Source organism: Tursiops truncatus, chromosome 3, assembly GCF_011762595.2.
Source record: "Tursiops truncatus isolate mTurTru1 chromosome 3, mTurTru1.mat.Y, whole genome shotgun sequence".
NCBI classification, from domain to species: Eukaryota; Metazoa; Chordata; class Mammalia; order Artiodactyla; family Delphinidae; genus Tursiops; species Tursiops truncatus.
Window position 1 is genome coordinate 168,628,147 of NC_047036.1, and position 19,183 is coordinate 168,647,329.

A 19,183-nucleotide genomic window follows, 5' to 3' on the forward strand; every position below is an offset into this window, starting at 1 on the left:
ACATTAAAAACCTCACAGATCAGTAACAAAAATGCAAACAACCCAGTTAAAAAAACAACAAAGGACTTGACCTGCTGGAAGTCAAAGGCACAGTAATATATTTTCAATTTCATGCATCAAAATGACATACTGATATTTTACATGAAGTTCACCAAAGATACACCAAAGATACACCGTAAGCATGTACAAAGCAACCCCGTAAGTAACCATGACCCCTTACAAAGTTGGGAAAGAATGCTAATCTTCTAAGAAGCTACGTTGTTAGGGTCAGAAGAAAGGGAAAAAAAAAAAAAAAAGGATCTTTATGGTTGAGCAGGCATCCCATCTTTGAGGAGGTCTGGTTAATATATAAGGCAGATACTGCCCACTAAAGGGGAGGGAGGGAGGAGGCCAAAAAGGACAGAGAGAAATTTACATTTAAATTTTATTGTCCTGCCTCAAAATATACATTGTATTTCATAAAATGGATAAACAAAATATAGTCTGTACATAGGATGGAGCAGTATTTAACCATAAAATGGAAGAAAGCTCTGATATGCTGCAATGTGAATGAACCTTGAAATTATTATGCTGAGGAAAAAAGCCAGACACAAATGGCCAATATTGTATTATTCCATTTAGATATATAAAATGTCCAGAATAGGTAAATCCAGTGAGACAGAAAGTATTTTAGTGGTGATCAGGAGGTAGGGTTATCATGGATATAAAATAGCCTTATAATTTGTTTTTTTAAATGAAGATATATTTCACATACTCTCACATACGTTCACACTTTTAAGTGTAAAACTCAGTGGCTTTTTGTACATCGCACAGCTGTGCAACCACCGCTATACAATCTGAATAAGGAAATATAGACTTCTACGTTTCAAAATTCACTTGGACTGACTAAAGCCTGATCGGACACAAATTTCTTTGCAGTGTAAAATGCACACCTGAGAACGGTGACATTTCACACCTATGTATGTGCTGAGGCTGCAGGGAGGCTGGGGCCTCGGGGTCCGACTTCCCAGGGGGAAAGGTCCCTGGCTTTTGGGTTGCTGATCTCAAGCCCCAGAGGCAGGAAGCGGGGACGAAAAGTGGGACCTCCCCGTGTCAAGGGTCACACTTCAAAACCTAGCCTGACCCTGCCTTGCACGTGTTGATGTCACTGAGAGTTTGGTTCTTAACGGGCACATTCCCCCGGTGACTTCTCCCCAGTCAGTGTCCTGACTCCGGAGTTCACGAAGCCCTGTGTCTCGTCCTTTCTCATCCTCACTCCCGATATGGAGCGATCCGCGGGGAAACTGAATCTGGACTTCCAGGTGCAGGAGGAGGACACAGGGGAGCCGCCCAGCTGCGAGCAGATGCCACAGGGACCTCCTGGCTGGGAGCGGGTTCTTGCACGGAGGCCAAGTCCCGGGCTGGGGAATCAGCGACGCGTGTCCCTGTGGCCTGTCACTCGGAGCAGGGGCGGGGCCTGGTTGAACTGTCCAGTCAGCGGAGACTGGGCGGGGTCTCGACAACCAGCCAATCAGGGTAGGAAGGGACCAGGAGGACTGCCCATTGGGGCGGGGGCGGGGCAAGGGTTACCGCCCAATCAGGGCTCGGGCCCCGGAGCGCCGTCCAATGAGGGCGGGCGACGGGCGCGTTCCGAGCCCCCGGAAGTTTCTCTCAGCGGCCCGCACGCTGGTGCAAACTTGTCCCGCTCGGCCTTAGGTGTCGCGTCCCCGTCGGTCTTACCTGCCCAGGTCGGAGGGTCGCCTGGGGGACTCTTCAGAGAACCCGGAAGGAGGCGGAGATGGTGAGCTCGCGGCCCGGGGCCCGAACAAGGAAAAAGCTGCTTCGAACTGGCCGGACCTGCCGGAAGAGGCAGTCTGGCCAGGGTCTCCCTGCGTCCCACCCACTCCCGTGTCCAGACCCAATTCTCCCCCTCGGCCGCGGGGAGGGGACCCGGCTTCCAGTCCCGGGATCCCAACTTGACTCTCCCCCTTGGCGGCGGATTGGGGTCCGGGCATCCGGACTGAGCCCTGGGCGGAGTGGGCTTGCGAGGGAGGAAAGGACGGTCAGAAGCTGGGGGCGAGGGAGGTCTTCCCTGGATCTGACAGATAAAGTCAAGCCCGGACTTGGCAAGGAGACTGAATTGCAAATACTGTTGCGATAGCGCCGAGGCTCGGATCTCAGAGATATGTCAGCCTCTCCAACCGCGCAGAAAAAGGCTTTTTCTCTTCTGTGTGAGGAGGGAAGTTGGGCGAGTGAGGGCGGTGCGCGGACTGCGGGTCAGTGTGGCTGGACTGAACAGGGTCCCCTGGGTCTCCTATTCTCTGGAGAAGCTGACCAGGGGCTTTTTCGGAACCTCAGTGCTGCTCAGGTGTGGGGCCGTCCCAGCGTTCCCTCCTCCTGTGGGGAGGGAGCCTGGTGATGTGCGTAAGAAATGGGACGGGGAAAAGTTGGTGGAGCCCAGATGTGTGAGTAGGTCAGGAGGGCCGGACCTCCTAATGTCAAAGGTCAAAGTCAAACTGGCTCCTGCTTTGTTATAAAGCAGAAACTAACACACCGTTGTAAAGCAACTATACTCTAATAAAGGTGTTAAAAAAAAAAACCCACCAAAAAAACTGGCTCCTGCAATGCCTGCAGTGGTGTCACAGAGTGTCTTTGTTCTTAAAGGAAGGGCACAGATCCACAGTGACATTGCCCTCCATCCGTCCCCTGACCCAGGAGTTCGCCAGGTCCTCCTCTATCATGTTCAATAATAATCAGTATTGATGCCGCAAAGAACAAAGCGGTTTATTTGGGGGTCTTAAGAATTTCAATTTGGGGTACACAGGTTCTGGCAAAACCAGAGTGTTCTGGGGAAGAGAAAGAGTCAGGAGTTTATAAAGCACAAGTCACAAGGTTGTTAAAGTTGTCTGGCAGAAATTATGATTGACTCTGACAGACGCGGAGGAAAATTCAAGTAACCATTAAATTAAGAAGAAAGGGAATTTTATTCGAGCCAAACTAAGGATTATAACCCAGGAGACAGTCTCTCAGAAGCTCTGAGAACTGTTCCACCAGTTAGAAGTCGAAAACACAGTCATGTACATTTTTGAGATGAAAGATCGTACATCAAAATGACATACTGACATTTCACATAAAGTTCACCAAAGATACATAGTCCAGGTAAGCACGTACAAAAGGAGTAGTAAGACAGAAGTTACATTGCTAGCCTCAAAAGAAAGGGAAAATTTTGATCTTTACGTTTGAGAAGGCGTTCCCATCTTTGAAGAGGTGTGGTTACCGTGTAGTGCATATGCTTAAACACTAAGTGGGGAGGGAGGAGCTCCAAACAGACGGAGAGAGAGGGTTTTATGTTAAAATTTACTTGTGCTTTCTCAAAGTATAAATTTTATTTCATCACACAGGGAAGGAAATATTTGTCCTTAAGGGATAGGCTGTCACGAGTTATTTAGGGGAAGGGTCCAATAAGTATCTTGACTTTCTGGGTCATGGGGCAGATGTTCTGGATGCCTGCGTTAAGTCAGTAAGTGGTCAAAAGTTCAGATTCCATCTGGGCTGAGACCTGCATAAGCCCCACTTCCTCAGTGGCCTCCTGGCTCCATTTTAGAGCGCTCTCTTAGCAATACTGACTCCATTTTGATTTTCCTTTCACACCTGTCCCCTCGTGCCCCAGCCCTCGGACTAAAGGGCAGGGGCAGCCCTGGACAGGTGGGGATACTAGGAGGGGAGACTGAGTCAGCACTTTTCTGTTTAGGAGAAAGGGTCTGCAAGCTTTGGGCTGATGCTGTGTGGCCAGGAGCAGATTCTGCGTATAGCCCAGGATCCTGGCGGCCAGGTGTGGCGTCCCATAGAAAGCCAGGCGGTAAAGGGCTGAAGGCAACAAACGGCACTTCCGCCCTGCTCCGCCACGTGACCTACAGCTGGCCCTTCTCTCAGAATCAAGCCTGCAACGTTGTCAATCAGGGCCTGAAGGGGGTCCATCCAATCAGGGCGTGAGGGATCGAGCCTCATCCAATCAGAGCCGGGGGTGGGCGCATCCCCCCTGCGGGGACGTCGCTCTCCGCCTCCTGGGAGTCCAGCGCGCCACATGGGGTCCAGGTGTCCGCTCGCTGTCCCTCTCACCTGCGCGGGCGGTCGGGCCGCAGGGCCGCGGAGAGGACGCCGTGAGAACCGAGAGCAGGGCTGAGATGGTGAGTGCGCGGGCCATGCGCTGAGACCCGCCGGGGCTCGTTCCAACTGGCCGGAACGGGCCGCGGGCCCCGTCTCTCTGTCCGCAGTCCGCACTCAACTCTTTACCCTCTCCCACGAGTCCCATCCACGCACAGGGTCTGAGCGCCCTGATCTGTTCCTGGGCCGGGAGGGCAGGGGGTGGGGTCCGAGGTAGCACAAGCGGAGCAGACGCTCAGGCGCTGGTGGGGAGGGGACCCGCCCTGGACCTGACAGATGAAGTCCAGCCCAGACTTGTCAAGCAAGGAGCCTGTATTGCGAATGCTGTTGCGATAGCGCCGAGGCTGGGATCTCAGAGAGGTGCCAGCGTCTCCAACCACACAGCAAAGGGCTTTTCTCTTCTCTGTGAGGCGGGTGAGAGCAAGGCTGTTTTTCAGGATCGGGGCTCCCTGTGGTCAGCGCATTCTCGGCCCAGGTCTGCAAGGGCTTGTTCTGCAGCTCATTGTCTCTTGGGGTGGGGCTGCGGGTGAGGGTGGGGTTGAGGTGGGGGAGAAACCTAAAATCAGGGGCCTGTGGGTGAGAAGCCTGATCAAAGGTGGGCTAAGAAATAGTCGTTGACCTTAAAAATAAAAATCAGCTGTTTACCAGCAAAAATGGGTTTATTTGGGAACAACAAAGAATTGCAATTTGGGACAGACAACGAATAGTAAAAGCCATATGCAAGTCCAAGGAACTTACTTACTGGAGAGAAAGGATGGAGTTGGGAGAGGTTATAGTACTGAAGCAACTTCCACTGGAGAAAATGGAGAGTTCAGGGTGATGCTGGTTTCTCACTGGCTAGCTGCTGGGGTAGCCAGTTTCTTGAGCAGATGCCATGCATGCACATCTTTTCCTGTTGTGGCCTTCAATTGGTGATTCTTTCTTGTTTCCATTTGTTCTGTTGGGGTCTCTAATTGACACTTGTTCCTGTAACTGACATCACGTGGTACTGGCCGAGGCTCCCTCTTCTCCCCACCAACATCTTTTTTAGTGAGTTTTCTCTTAATTTTCACATGGCCACTGAGAATACTTGGTCAAGCCTGTAGCATAAAATAATCTAAACTTCAAAACAAGAGACCTTTATCCAAATGAGTTCCTGCAGGGGGAGAAGGGTCTGTTGCACCAGGCACAGGGGGCTCTGCAGGAAAGGGGACATCTGACCCTAAGATCTGCAAGCATCTCAGGAGTTGGGCAAAGAGAGTTTTTCTCTTATACAGAGGAGTAAACATCACCAGGAGGGACCAGGTGTGATGCTCGGATAGCAGATCCCTGAGGCCAGCCTGTCCTTAGGGGTCTGTCGTCTGGCTGCGGTGAGGCCAGGTCAGGGGGAAGGAGAGGAGCTGAACCAAAGTTTGGCCAACAAGCATTTGTTCTGCTTGGTCAGTGGGGGGAACAGTTCCACTAATCACTGATGAGGTGGAGATGGGGCTCTGAGGGGACTGCGTCTGGCCTTGTCCTGGATGAACAAGGAGCCTCCGTGTGAGTCTTATCTGAGTCAGGTGGGGCACGGGGGTGGTTTCTTGCAGCCTGCCATTTTCCAGAAGAACAAAGGGTGGGGGGTCCTTTCACCTTCCATCGAAGTTTCCAGGAGCACAGGGCTCAGGGAGGGTTCAGCATTGTCCCCTGACACCTGTGAGCAGCCTCCTCTGGGTCCAGCTCAGCACTAATAGCTTCCCCTGATCCAGCTTCCGGTTTCAGCAAGTGTAAAATTCCGCATTCTTTCTGCCTGGTTTCTTCTCCTTAGTGAGGGTAGTAAGCGTCTCAGGTCTTTGCCCTTTCCTGCTGACTTGTATTATTCTGGGTATTTGGGCCTTAACCAGAGATACCTCTGGGGAGAAGTGTGTCAGTACAGAAAATGTTTTCTCTTCCATTAGAATTTCAGGAAATGCAGGCAGTCCAACCCCTTCATGTGAAATGGGTGGACATACTGATTTAAAAGATTCATAGGAATCATAGTGGCTCTTCCATGCAGGGTGCAGAGTTCTGACACTGTCTGATTCTTGTCTACTTCCTGTTATTAGGTGGTCAACAGAGATGAATGGAAATTCTGTGAAATGTGACCAGTGCTACTGAGACTTGCTCACTTCTTTTTAGATGAGTTACAGCTCGTCATCATGAGGATATTAGTGAACTGATGCCTGTCTTCTGAAAGGGATGAGCAGTATCCTGTTCCTCAAATCATAAAAGTGCCCCAGAATTTCCCTAGGTGAAGGAACGTGGCCTTGGGTCCTGCTGTCCACCCTACCCCACTCCTACGCCGGTGGCCTCCAGGCCATAGAACCACCACAGAAGGATCTGTTTGTGGCATGAGCGTAGGGGAGGGGATCCACCTGCAGGAATGCTAGGGGTGGTTTGTCCTCTGAGGTTCTGCTGGCCTCAGCTGTTCCCTGACCTTTGCTTTTGGCTTCATCCAAGAGAGTTGATGCTCTGAGTGTTACGTGTGCACCCTGAGTGAGTCTGTGAAGGTCAGGCGTGGAGAAGGCTCCTTGAGCTCAACTGCTGTTGAGAGGGTTGATGAATTGGAGAGTTTCTCTGGGTCAGAACTTCAACTTGAGCGGTTTCCTCCTGGGTGAGAATTGAGACCCAGAAGGAGGGGGTATTTCCACACTGAGAGAGGCAGCACAGGCGTGTGGAGCTCTGGAGCTCAGTCCCTCCCCCTGCCCTGGGGGCGCCCAGCCAGGCTGTGTGTCAGCAGGGGGATCCCAGCCCCCCAGCTCGGATGGCTTTGACCTTCTGACTTGGGGTTTCCTTGTGCACCGTGGGCAGCAGGCCGCTGATCTGAGCGGCTCACACTTGGCTGCTCTTCCCTTTTGTTTCTTTGATGGAATCTTGTGTCATGTGACTCAGTGTGAGTACTGAAGACTTTTGTTCCTTTACTTGAAGGTGTAGATATTTATTCCCTTGGTTGGCTGGTAGCACTTCCCAGTGAGCGGCCCCCAGGGTGCCCATCATCCTGGTCTTATTTATTTATTTATTTATTTCCATACGCGGGCCTCTCACTGTTGTGGCCTCTCCCGTTGCGGAGCACAGGCTCCGGACGCGCAGGCTCAGCAGCCATGGCTCATGGGCCCTGCCGCTCCGCGGCATGTGGGATCTTCCCGGACCGGGGCACGAACCCGTGTCCCCTGCATCGGCAGGTGGACTCTCAACCACTGCACCACCAGGGAAGCCCCCGGTCTTTTTGTTATTCTTTGCAGCTTTACATATGTCCTTCATCACCAAGCATCATTTTGTTTGATTTTGCTTCTGCTGAATTTGTAATAAGTGAATATGACCCGTACCACACAAGTAATGCCACACAGAAGGCTTCTCTGTGGTTCTCAGCCCCAGTCTGTTTCACACGTGTTGGTTTCAGCGGTCACCTGGTTAAATCCTCCATCCAGTCGTGTGAGGCTTGAGTTGTCTCATGTTTAATTTTGATTTGTCAGCAGCGCCGTTAAACTCCTTGATTTCGTCTCCAAGTGCCAGTGCAATATAAATTTTGTACATGTGGAAGGAAAATTGTAGGATTGTAGATTATGGATATTTTCAAAATACTAGGAAGTGTGGATGGAGGGCTGGAGACGAGTGTTTATTCCACGTCATTTCCAGCAGATGGAGATTTGGAAATTCCAGCTTAATTTTGTTCATCTCAAGTGTGTAAAATGGATCTGCTTGTGATTGTATATTGGTCTTTACTGATAATCATTGAGTCTGAGCATTTCTTATAGGTGGTGGCTCATCTTCTGTGAGATAGTTTTCAGTTGTTTTCTCACCTTTAATTCATTTGTATATTTATTGATTTTTTATGTGTTATTTACATACACTGGACATTCATCTCTTTTCATTTCTAGGTATGGCAAAGATGTTCTCCCAAACTGTGGGTTATCGCTTCTTTTTTTCTTTTTTTTAATGTTTATTTATTTATTTATTTGGTTGCACCTGGTCTTAGTTGTGGCAGGCGGGCTCCTTAGTTGTGGCATGCAAACTCTTAGTTGCAGTGTGCATGTGGGAACTAGTTCCCTGACCAGGGATCGAACCCAGACCCCCTGCATTGGGAGTGCAGAGTCTTAACCAGTGCACCACCAGGGAAGTCCCTATCATTTCTTTTTATTCTACACTTCATGGACAATTCTTAACTTTAATAGCCTTGAACTGAATTTATCCACCTCTTCCGTTGTAGCTCTTTTTTCTTTTCGTGTATAGGAAAATTTCCCCTACTCTCAAGTCATGAGTGAGTTTGCCTGTAACTTCTCAATGTGTTCTACTTTCTTCTTTCACAGTTAAGTTCACAGTGAATTGGTTATTGCATGTGCAGTTACTAAGGAAAAAGATTTCTTATTCCCCTGTAAATACCCAGTAATCACTGCCCCTCAGGTCAAAGTGTCATCATCTGGCCCCTGCCCAGCAGCTTATGCTCTGGCGTTGATCCACTTGACAAAAACAGGTGGGCCTGTTTCAGTGCGCTGTTTTTCCATTGGTGTATTTGTCCATCCCTCTGTTAACACCATCCTGTCCTAATCACTGCAGTTTAAAACGCTTCAATGTCTGTTACGGAATATCCCACCACCTTGTTCCATAGAAAATTTTGGCTATTATTAGAAATTTGTTTTCCATTTCAGTTTTTAGAAGTAGTTTTTCTCTAAGTTCAAACAAAACAGAATCAAACCATCCCCAAAACAAGCCAATTTTAGATTTAATGGAATTTTCTTAAAACTCTTAACCTGTTCGGGAGAAGCTGACATCCTGGTCTCTTTTCTGTGGATATGCACCATCCCTTCATTCATTTCCTTCTAGGATGGTGTTAGTCAATAATGTTTTGAAATTTTTCCATTAAATTGTTTTATATTTTTTATTAAACATATTTTAGAAAGAAAGTTAATTTTAATGACAATTAGTTTAAATTATTTATTTATTTATTTTTGACTGCGCTACGTGTCATCTTAGTTCCCCAACCAGGGATCGAACCCATGCCCTCTGCAGTGGAAGCTCCAAGTCTTAACCACTGGACAGCCAGAGAAGTCCCCTAATGACAATTAGTTTTAAAAGTCTATGTTAAGAAAAGTCTGTTTAAACTTTTACATTTCTACTGCTTGTTTCTTTTTTTTTTTTAATTATTTTTTAAAATTGAAGTGTACTTGACTTACAGTGTTGTGTTAATTACTGCTGTATGGCAAAGTGATTCAGTTATTTCTTTTTTAAAATATTCTTTTCCATTATGGTATGTCATAGGATATTGAATATAGTTATCTGTGCTGTACAGTAGGACCTTGTTGTTTATCCATTCTGTATATAAAAGCTTACATCTGCTCACCCCAACCTCCCACCCCATTCTACCCCCAACTCCCTCCCCCTTGGCAACCACCAGTCTGTTCTCTGTGTCCGTGATTCTGTTTCTGTTTCAGAGGCAGGTTCATTTGTGTCATATTTTAGAGTCCACGTATAAGTGATATCATATGGTATTTGTCTTTCTCTATCTGACTTACTTCACTTAGTATGATAATCTCTAGTTGCATCCATTTTGCTGCCAATGGCATTATTTCATTCTTTTTTATGGCTGAGTAATATTCCATTGTGTACACATACCACATCTTCTTTATCCATTCCTCTGTTCATGGACACTTAGGTTGTTTCCATGTCTTGGCTATTGTGAACAGTGCTGCTATGAACATAGGGGTGCATGTATCTTTTTGAATTATGGTTTTGTCTGGACATATGTCTCAGAGTGGGATTGCTGGATCATATGGCAATTCTATTTTTAGTTTTATGGAGAATCTTCATACTGTTTTCCACAGTGACTGTACCAATTTACATTCCCACCAACAGTGTAGGAGGGTTCCCTTTCCTTTTCTCCGCACCTACTCTCCAGCGTTTGTTATTTGTAGACTTTTTAATGATGGCCATTGTCACTGGCATGAGGTGTAGTTTTTATTTCATTTCTCTAATAATTAGTGATGTTGAGCATCTTTTCATGTGCCTATTGGCCATCTGTATTTCTTCTTTGGAGAAATGCCTATTTAGGTCTTCTGCCCATTTTGGATTGGGTTGTTTTTGTTGTTGTTGTTGAGTTGTATGAGCTGTTTATATATTTTGGGTTTTTTTGTTTTTGTTTTTGTTTTTGTTTGCAGTACACGGGCCTCTCACCGCTGTGGCCTCTCCCGTTGCAGAGCACAGGCTCCAGAGGCGCAGGCTCAGCGGCCATGGCTCACAGGTCCAGCCGCTCCGCGGCATGGGGGATCCTCCCAGACCGGGGCATGAACCCGTGTCCCCTGCATTGGCAGGCGGACTCCCAACCACTGTGCCACCAGGGAATCCCTGTTTATATATTTTGGAATTAAGCCCTTGTTGGTCGCATCGTTTGCAAATATTTTCTCCTGTTGTGTAGGTTGTCTTCACTCTCCTCTATTAATAATTTTAAAAATCAAGCATGTATGGCAGATCAGTATTAGAGAGATTTCTGTGTCTGTTATTACCAAGAGCTCAGAGTGAGAAATATGTTTGAATACTTGAAAAGACTCTGAGCAGAAACAAGACTTGAAGTGTGGTTTTATGATAAACCACTCAGAAAACCTCAGTCATCCAATACTAAAAACACAGAAGATAAACAGGCATTTACTAAACTCATTGTCTCCAGCACATGACACATGACATATTAAGGCATCTTTTGCTCCCATCCTGGTATATGTAGCAAAACAACACGTTTTAAATAGAAACCAGCACTTCTGCTCAAATACATTGGGCAGCTTTTTTTTTTTTTTTTTTGCGGTACGCGGGCCTCTCACTGTTGTGGCCTCTCCCGTTGCGGAGCACAGGCTCGGACGCGCAGGCTCAGCGGCCATGGCTCACAGGCCTAGCCACTCAGCGGCATGTGGGATCCTCCCGGACCGGGGCACGAACCCGTGTCCCCTGCATCGGCAGGCGGACTCTCAACCACTGCGCCACCAGGGAAGCCCAGCAGATTTTTTAAAATATATTTTCCAATTCTACATACCCTGAAAGCTCTCATGGTCAATCACATCTTGACCCAAGGCAGCCCAGCAGTGTACACAGATATCTGTTTACTAAACAGGAGCAGTTCCCCATTGAACAATAGGAAGGAACTACAAAGCAGATAATGTTTAAAGTTCCAAGACTGGTATTTCAATTGCTTTCAAGCAATTTATGCCTTAGTGATAAGGAGATAGATGAGATGATTGAACGTGAGAGTCCATTAATATGGATCCTGCAGGGGAATAATTGTTCATTGGTATTTTGCCCCATTGGGATGAGAGTTTGAAAAGCACTTCATATTTCTTTCTTTCTTTCTTTTTTAATTTATATTTTTGGCTGCGTTGGGCCTTCATTGCTGCACACACGCTTTCTCTAGTTGTGGCGAGCTGGGGCTACTCTTCGTTGTGGTGTGTGGGCTTCTCATTGTGGTGGCTTCTCGTTGTGGAGTACGGGCTCTAGGCACATGGGCTTCAGTAGTTGTGAAACACAGGCTCAGTAGTTGTGGCACGCAGGCTCGGTAGTTGTGGCTCATGGGCTATAGAGCACAGGCTCAGTAGCTGTAGCACACAGGCTTAGTTGCTCCGTGACATGTGGGATCTTCCCGGACCAGGGCTCAAACCCGTGTCCCCTGCATTGGCAGGCGGATTCTCAACCACTGCACCACCAGGGAAGTCCTGAATCTATTTTTTAAACAGCTTTAGTTGACATATAATTTATATACCATAAGGTTTCCCTGTTCAGAGTGTAAAATTCCAGGGTGTTAGTATATTTACAATTGTGCAAGCATCCTCATATTCTGATTTTAAATCATTTTTATCACCCCAAAAGAAAACTTGTATCTGCTGGCAGTCACCCCTCATTCCAGGACTTCACCCGCCCTTGGTCTAGGCAGTTTATTAATCTACTTTCTTTTTCTTTTTTTAAGGGGAACTTTATTTTTATTTATTTATTTTTGGCTGTCTTGAGTCTTCGTTGCTGTGCAGGCTTTTCTCTAGTTGTGGCGAGCGGGGGCTACTCTTCGTTGCCGTGCGCAGGCTTCTCATTGCAGTGGATTATCTTGTTGTGGAGCATGGGCTTTAGGTGTGCGGTCTTCAGTAGTTGTGGCACGTGGGCTCAGTGGTTGCAGCACACAGGCTTAGTTGCTCCGCAACATGTGGGATCTTCCTGGACCAGGGCTCGAACCCGTGTCCCCCTGAATTGGCAGGCAGATTCTTAACCCCTGCACCACGGGGGAAGTCCTATTAATCTACATTCTATCTCTATAGATTTGCTCATTCTGTGCCTTTCGTATAAGTGTTATGTGGAGTCTTAATGTTCTTAAAGTTTATTGGTTTTGTGCCACCGATCAGTACAATATTCCTCTTCTGGCAAATAATATTCCACTGTGAGATTATATTGTGTTTGCTTATCCAAGTCACTTGATGATCTTTTGATTTGTTTCCACTTTTTGGCTGTCATAAGTCATGCTGCTGTGAATATCTGCGTATTAGTTTTTGTGTTGGTGTTCGCTTTCACCTCCTCTCTTGGGTAGATAGATACCTAGGGTGGAATTGCTGTGTTATGTGGTGACACTGTGTTATCATTTTGAGGATCTGCTGGACTGTCTTCCAAAGTGGCTTCACCATTTTACCTTCCCATCAACAGTGTGTGAGGTTCCAACTTCCCCACATCCTTGCCTGCCCCGCCTTGCCTTGTTTGTCCATCTTATATCCATCCTGGTGGGTGTGAAGTATCTGCCTGTAGCTTTGGCATTTCCCTGATGAGTGTCGTCCAGCATCTTTTCATGGGCTTATTGGCCACTTGTATTTATTCTTTGGAGAAATGTCTGCTCACATTATTTGTCCATTATTTATGCATTATTTGTTTTTCTCGTTGCCCTTTATTTTTTATTGTTATCCTATTAGTTTTTTAAAATGTATTTAAAATACAAGTTTCTTATCAGGTGTGTGATTAGCAAACCCCAGTCGCAGACTCAGGCGAGGCAGCCTTGCCTTCTTTGTAGCTGATGTATTTGGAATTTTTTATAATTTAGATTGTCAGACTATATTTTGGATTAAAATTCTAATTTATAAAAATAATTGCTTGCTTTATATTTCAGGGGTCTGGTGTCATCCATATTGTCCTAAAGATAATAACTAGGTGTTTTTTTCTCTCTGTTTAAGTCTCCTTTGGCCCTATTGCCGTCAGATCCTTCTGCGACTCTTCTTTGTGGAACATTTTCCTCCATTTCTGGGCACATGATTATCTGAGAGGCCCTGCTGGCTTGACAGATCCCTCAGGAAACAGGCTGTCTCTTACCCCACAGCTGTCCCAGGCCGTGGGCCCTGGCCTGCGTCTGTGCCCTCGGTGTCCACCTCATCCTGGCAGGGGGTCGTGTCTGCCTCTGTTGGATATGAGGGGACTGGCCCAGGCTTTTACATGCTGTTCAGTCCAGGCGAGAGTTGTTCAGATGCAGCGGCCCTGGAAAATCAGTGTTCACGACCTCCTGACAGTCTGCTCCTGCTTGGAGTTTCAAGGAAATAACTTTTGACCAAACCAAGTATTCATTTCCTTCTTATCTGAATGATGATTTTATTTTCAGTCTTTACCACCTCAGGTTCTGCTCTCTCACTAAAAACAATTTTTTTAAAAAATTGAAGTACAGTTGATTTACAGTATTGTGTTAGGGGACTTTCCTGGTGGTCCAATGGTTAAGACTCCGAGCTTCCACTTCAGGGGGTGCAGGTTCAATCCCTGGTCAGGGAACTAAGATCCCATGTCCTGGGTGGTGCAGCCAAAAAGTTAAAAAAAAATAAATTGTGTGTTAGTTTCAGGTGCACAGCAAAGTGATTCCCTTATACACACACACACACACACACACACACACACACACACACACACATATATGTCTGTATATATCTATAGTCTTTTTTTCCAATTATTTTCCATTATAGGTTATTACAGTATATTGAATATAGTTCCCTGTGTAAATTCTTATTGTTTATCTATTTTATATTTGGTAAAAAACAGTTCTTTTTAGTCATGTGTCTATAAGTCTACATCTGTTGTTGCTGTTACACGTTGCTTCAGTTTCCAGCACTTAGCATCACTGAGTAAAATGCATTTGATTGACTTGTGTGTGTTCATTTCCCACAAGAGTGTAAGCTCAGGAGTCCTAGGAATTGAGTCCGGTTTCCGACTGCCAGCCTCCCCATCCTCCCACACATAAGGGTGAAGAGGGAGCCTTGCTGACACGGAACCTGTGGCTGTTTCAGGACTTGGTGGTCTTTGAGGACGTGGCTGTGAACTTCACCGCAGAGGAGTGGGCTTTGCTGGACCTGGCTCAGAGGAAGCTCTACAGAGACGTGATGCTGGAGACCTTCAGGAACCTGGCCTCCGTGGGTGAGGACAGCTTCCTCCCTGCACTTAGTTTTTAGGGAACAAATATTTCTTACAATGTTCTTTCTTACTGGAACCAAGGAATAGGAATATGTTGAGAAACAGGCAGACGTGGTCCCCACCTTTATAGAACCTACCTAGAGTCAAATAGCTTTTCCATGACCATAAATATTTCTATATTGAATTGATTTTTATTGCTCTTGATCAGAATCCTGAGGCTCCCTAATTGTGTAAATGTGAGCGTGGTCTCCAGTGTTACTTTGGGGCAGTGAGAGCAGCGTTACGGTTTTCACCCTGTGAAAGTTACACTGTGATCAGTACACGTTTGACATGATAATCTTGCTGTAGTTAAACTCACACTCACCCATCCTCAGTGACTTGAGGACCAGAGAATCGGCCCATCTCATGGAGGGCTTGTTGTCCTCCATCCTCCCCCTGAGAAGCTTTTCTCCACGAGCAGGACAGCAGCCACGCACCATCTGATCTCCTAGTGGCAGCTGGGTCAGTGGAGATAGGCTTCGTCTAGGGCCTCTGTGCCTGCGATCACCAGGAGGGCACACCTCTCGGGAGGAGCAGGTTCTGTATCAGGGAGAGATATTTGGACATAACTGTTAGAAACATGACTCTGTCTTTGAGAAGTGACGTTTGTCGTTAACCTGGCTTCCCTGTTGGACTTTTAATCCATCGTTGCCCGCTTGAGAAGTCTTTCTGTAGCTCCTTTTATAAAGGGAGCATTTGGGAATGTGCATTTTGCCCAGTTTCTTGCTACTTTGCTTCTCTGGTAATATTGATCTCGACATCAGTCTCCATTCTTTTTGAGGTATTTCTTAGTGGACAGGCTGCCATTTTGACTCATTTTCTCTACCATTGCCAAAGTTCCAAATAGATGAGGTCTTCAGAGTTTTTCTTTGCTTGAGTGATAAGTTAGGTTCTGGACCCAATTGCATCATGTGTGTATCTGTGTGTTTGTGTGTTTAGGCTCCTCACAACTGGTCAACTCAATTCTGACAGCATCTACCCATGGTAGCCTCAAATTCCACAGCTTAAGGGTTCAGTCCTACAAGACTCACCCCTGGTCTTCACCTGCCCTCATCTGATACCAGTTTCAAGCTCAGGTTGTTACCAGTACTTGTGACCAACTGACTATAAATGAGAGAGGTTCCCGTGACCCCCCTCCTCAGGTTCAATTAATCTGCTAGTACACTCACAGGACTCAGAGAAACATTTCATGTACTTCATCACCAGTTTATTATAAAAGGATATAACTCAGGAACAGTCACATGGAAGAGATGCATAGGGCAGTATATGTCAGAAGGGTTTGGAGTTTCCATGCTGTCTCCAGGTGCCAGTCTTCCCATTATCTCCATGTTTTCACCAACATAGATGCTCTCTGAACTTCTTTTTGCTGGGGTGGGGGAGGTTATGGAGGCTTTATTACATATGCATGATTGATTAAATCATTGGCCATTGGCAAGTGATTGAAACTCTGGCTCCTCTCCCATCCCCAGAGGTGCTGGGGTGTCTGGGGGTGTGAGTGGGACTGAAAGTTCCACGCTTTAGTCACATGGTGTCTCCATTGGCAACGAGCCCCCATCCTGCGCTGCTTTTCAACAGTCACCTTCACGAATATAAACCCAATTGTGATGGAAAGGGCTTGTTATGAATAACAACACTTATTTCACCCTTCTGACCCTGAAGCATTTTCAGGAACTGAGAACAGGAGATCAAATATTATTCCATTGCTTTTATCACTCAGGAAATTCCAAAGGTTTTGGGAGCTGTGAGCAGGGAACTGTGGATGAGTACCTGATTTATGTGAGAAGTGTATGTTGGTCATCTGAATGACCAAATATATATGTATATATTTCTTATAAATCACAATATCACACATATATCCTTCCTTCCTTTATAAAACTATTTTACATTTTTGAATCAGCGTATGGAAAAAAAGTACAAATGGCCTCTTTCCTTTAACCCACCATTTCTTTCCCAAGGATTTAGTTATGTTACAAATTGTGGCAGGTTCTTGCCCTCAAGTTAAAACCAGTAGATCAAGTGCTCATTGGGATATTTTGGAGACTGGACTATGCAGTGAAGAGAAAATAGTAAGATTCACAAGAAATGATTCCTGCTCTTTTTTGGGAGAAAACTGGGCATTTCATAACATGAGAGATCAGCGTGTAACCCAGGAGAGGCATTTGAGGTGAGTGGCACTCCCACAAGGAGAAGGGGGATCTCGGCAGAGTGTTAGACTCACTTGAAATTAAATAAAAGTTATAAACCTAGGTAAACAATTGTGTACTCACAGAGTTTTTACAACACAATACTTTTATAAATGTGATGTAGACATTGAGCATCTGAAACTTAATTCAGTAGGAAATTTCAATGATCAGGAAACCCAATATGAAAAAAACACTGAAAGTTATGGCTCTGTTTGAGCCCTCAGCTGGAGCATTAAACTTGTTGAACTTTGTCACAATGCAGAGAGTGCCAAAAACATGCCAATTCAGTGCACATGGCAAATACGTAGTCAAAATAATCATTAACATCCATCAATAAATTATTAATAAAGAAATCTTTTTTTTTTTTTTTTTGCGGTACACAGGCCTCTCACTGTCGTGGCCTCTCCCGTTGCGGAGCACAGGCTCCGGACGCACAGGCTCAGTGGCTGTGGCTCACGGGCCCAGCCACTCCGCGGCATGTGGGATCTTCCCAGACCGGGGCACGAACCCGTGTCCCCTGCATCGGCAGGCGGACGCTCAACCACTGCACCACCAGGGGAGCCCAAGAAATCATTATTAATCCCTAATACTGTGCTTCCTACTTTGAACAGAAATCATTTGGTGGAGAGCCTCTGTGAAGGTAAAGAAGGCCATCAATGTCTAGAAACCCGGAACCAGCTTACAGACCTTACTGTGCATAAGGGTTATCTGACTGCAATTCAGCCCTGTAAATGCACTAAGTGTGGAAAAGCCTTCAGGGATTGTTCTTTCCAGAGGAATCAGCAAAGATCTCACACCAGACACAAACCTCATCCATGTAAAGAATGTGGGCAAACCTGCACCTGTGTCTCATGCCTAAATCCTCCTGGTGGAACAGACATTGTAGAGAAAACTGACAAACGTCAGGATGATGGGAGAGCATCTAAGAGATATGTGAAAAGTTACAGTAGCAAACAGTCTTTACAGTGTAAGAAATCTAAAAAATCATTCACTTGCCTGTCATCTGTCCAGCGACATGTGAGAGGTCATTATGGACAGAAAATCCACGTTTGTGAAGTATGTGGGAAATCCTTCAGTTATTATTCCCAGATTGCACGGCATGTGAGAACTCACACTGGAGAGAAACCCTATGAATGTAAAGAATGTGGGAAAGCTTTCACTCGCATCTCACACTTCCGAGAACATGTGAGAATGCACACTGGAGAGAAACCCTATGAATGTAAGCAGTGTGGCAAAGCTTTCAGTTGGTGCACTTACCTTCGAGAACACATGAGAACACACAGTGGAGAAAAACCCTATGAATGTAAGCAGTGCGGCAAAGCCTTCCCCTATCTCAAATCCCTGCAAGGACATGTGAGGATCCACACTGGAGAGAAACCTTATGTGTGTAAGGAATGTGGGAAATCCTACAGTTGTCCCAAATACTTTAGAAAACATGTGAAAACACACAGTGGAATAAAACCCTATGAATGTACAGAATGTGGGAAAATGTTTATTACTTCCTCATCCCTTCGACAACATATAAAAACACACAGTGAAGAGAAACCCTATCAGTGTCAGCAGTGTGGGAAAGCCTTCAGGTATCTGATATCCCTACAAAGACACATGAAGACACACACTGGTGAAAATTCTGAATACAAAACTGTGGAGAAGCCTTCCTTCTCCCTTAAAACCTCATTGTAAATGGAAGCAATCACATGGAGTGAAATCTTATGAATGGAAAGAATGTGGAAAAACCTTCAGCACTTCACTTATTTTGTAAATGAAAACTCAGGGCACAACAGAAATCTTTTGTTATAAACATGGTTTTTCCTTTGTAAGTGCCTCATCCTGAATAGGGATCCCAGTGTATTAATTTCTAGTTCGTGTTGCTGATCTGAACACTTAAGATAATTAATTATCCCTCCATGTCCCCTTCATCTGTACCTCATATAAAACTTGTCTCGTTTCCATTACACTGTCTTTTGAACCCAGGGATGTTAAGCGGTTTTTGGTTTTGGGGGTTTTTTCGGGTGCAACTTGGTATAATTTTAGATGAAAAAAGTTTTGATTCTTACGTCCCATTGTTTTCCTCATACGTGATCATGAGACCTGTATTGTTGAAATGTCTTTCCTGGTCTACTGTTACAGATACTGGAATTTTCTGACTCACTGTTTACCCTCCCCTGGAGTATTAAACTGAAATGTATGTCTTTTCCATGTTTCCTTGTTGCATATATGTCCTCACAGAAATTAGTAATTGTGCAAGGTCTTGGAGGACATTCTGTCTCATCTCATTATATTCATAAATTTGACCTCTGTTCATGTCCATGATCTTGGTTGGAAATTGGACATGATCCATGGAGTTAAGAAGAGTGACTTGCTGGCATGAAGATGAAAGTTCCTGTCCAGACAGTTCTACTGAATTGTGTTGTCAGCTTGGGTAAGGTGGG

At 45.8% G+C, this 19,183-nt stretch overlaps 1 protein-coding gene across 5 annotated transcripts; it reads left to right on the forward strand.

The window, feature by feature from the left end:
* Positions 1–1,615: 1,615 nt before the first annotated feature.
* LOC117311810 (uncharacterized) lies at positions 1,616–18,952 on the forward strand. 5 transcript variants are annotated; one of them, XM_073803456.1, is made up of 5 exons: positions 1,646–1,780; positions 3,731–4,166; positions 14,361–14,532; positions 16,552–16,732; positions 17,363–18,952. In XM_073803456.1, the coding sequence occupies exons 2-5, from the start codon at positions 4,164–4,166 to the stop codon at positions 18,432–18,434; spliced, it is 1,428 nt and encodes a 475-aa protein (XP_073659557.1). In that variant the 5' UTR covers positions 1,646–1,780; positions 3,731–4,163; the 3' UTR covers positions 18,435–18,952. The 5 variants fall into 5 exon arrangements, with proteins under 5 accessions (XP_073659554.1, XP_073659556.1, XP_073659557.1 ...); XM_073803454.1 differs by having other exon boundaries at positions 14,406–14,532; positions 17,135–18,952; XM_073803453.1 differs by lacking the exon at positions 3,731–4,166 and having other exon boundaries at positions 1,616–1,780; positions 17,135–18,952.
* The last annotated feature ends 231 nt before the right edge of the window (positions 18,953–19,183 follow it).

Coding starts and splice junctions, on each gene's coding strand:
- LOC117311810 (XM_073803453.1), top strand. Junction 14,533..16,551: donor CAGGAACCTGGCCTCCGTGG/GTGAGGACAGCT, acceptor AAATTGTGGCAG/GTTCTTGCCCTCAAGTTAAA. Junction 16,733..17,134: donor ACCCAGGAGAGGCATTTGAG/GTGAGTGGCACT, acceptor TGCGGTACACAG/GCCTCTCACTGTCGTGGCCT.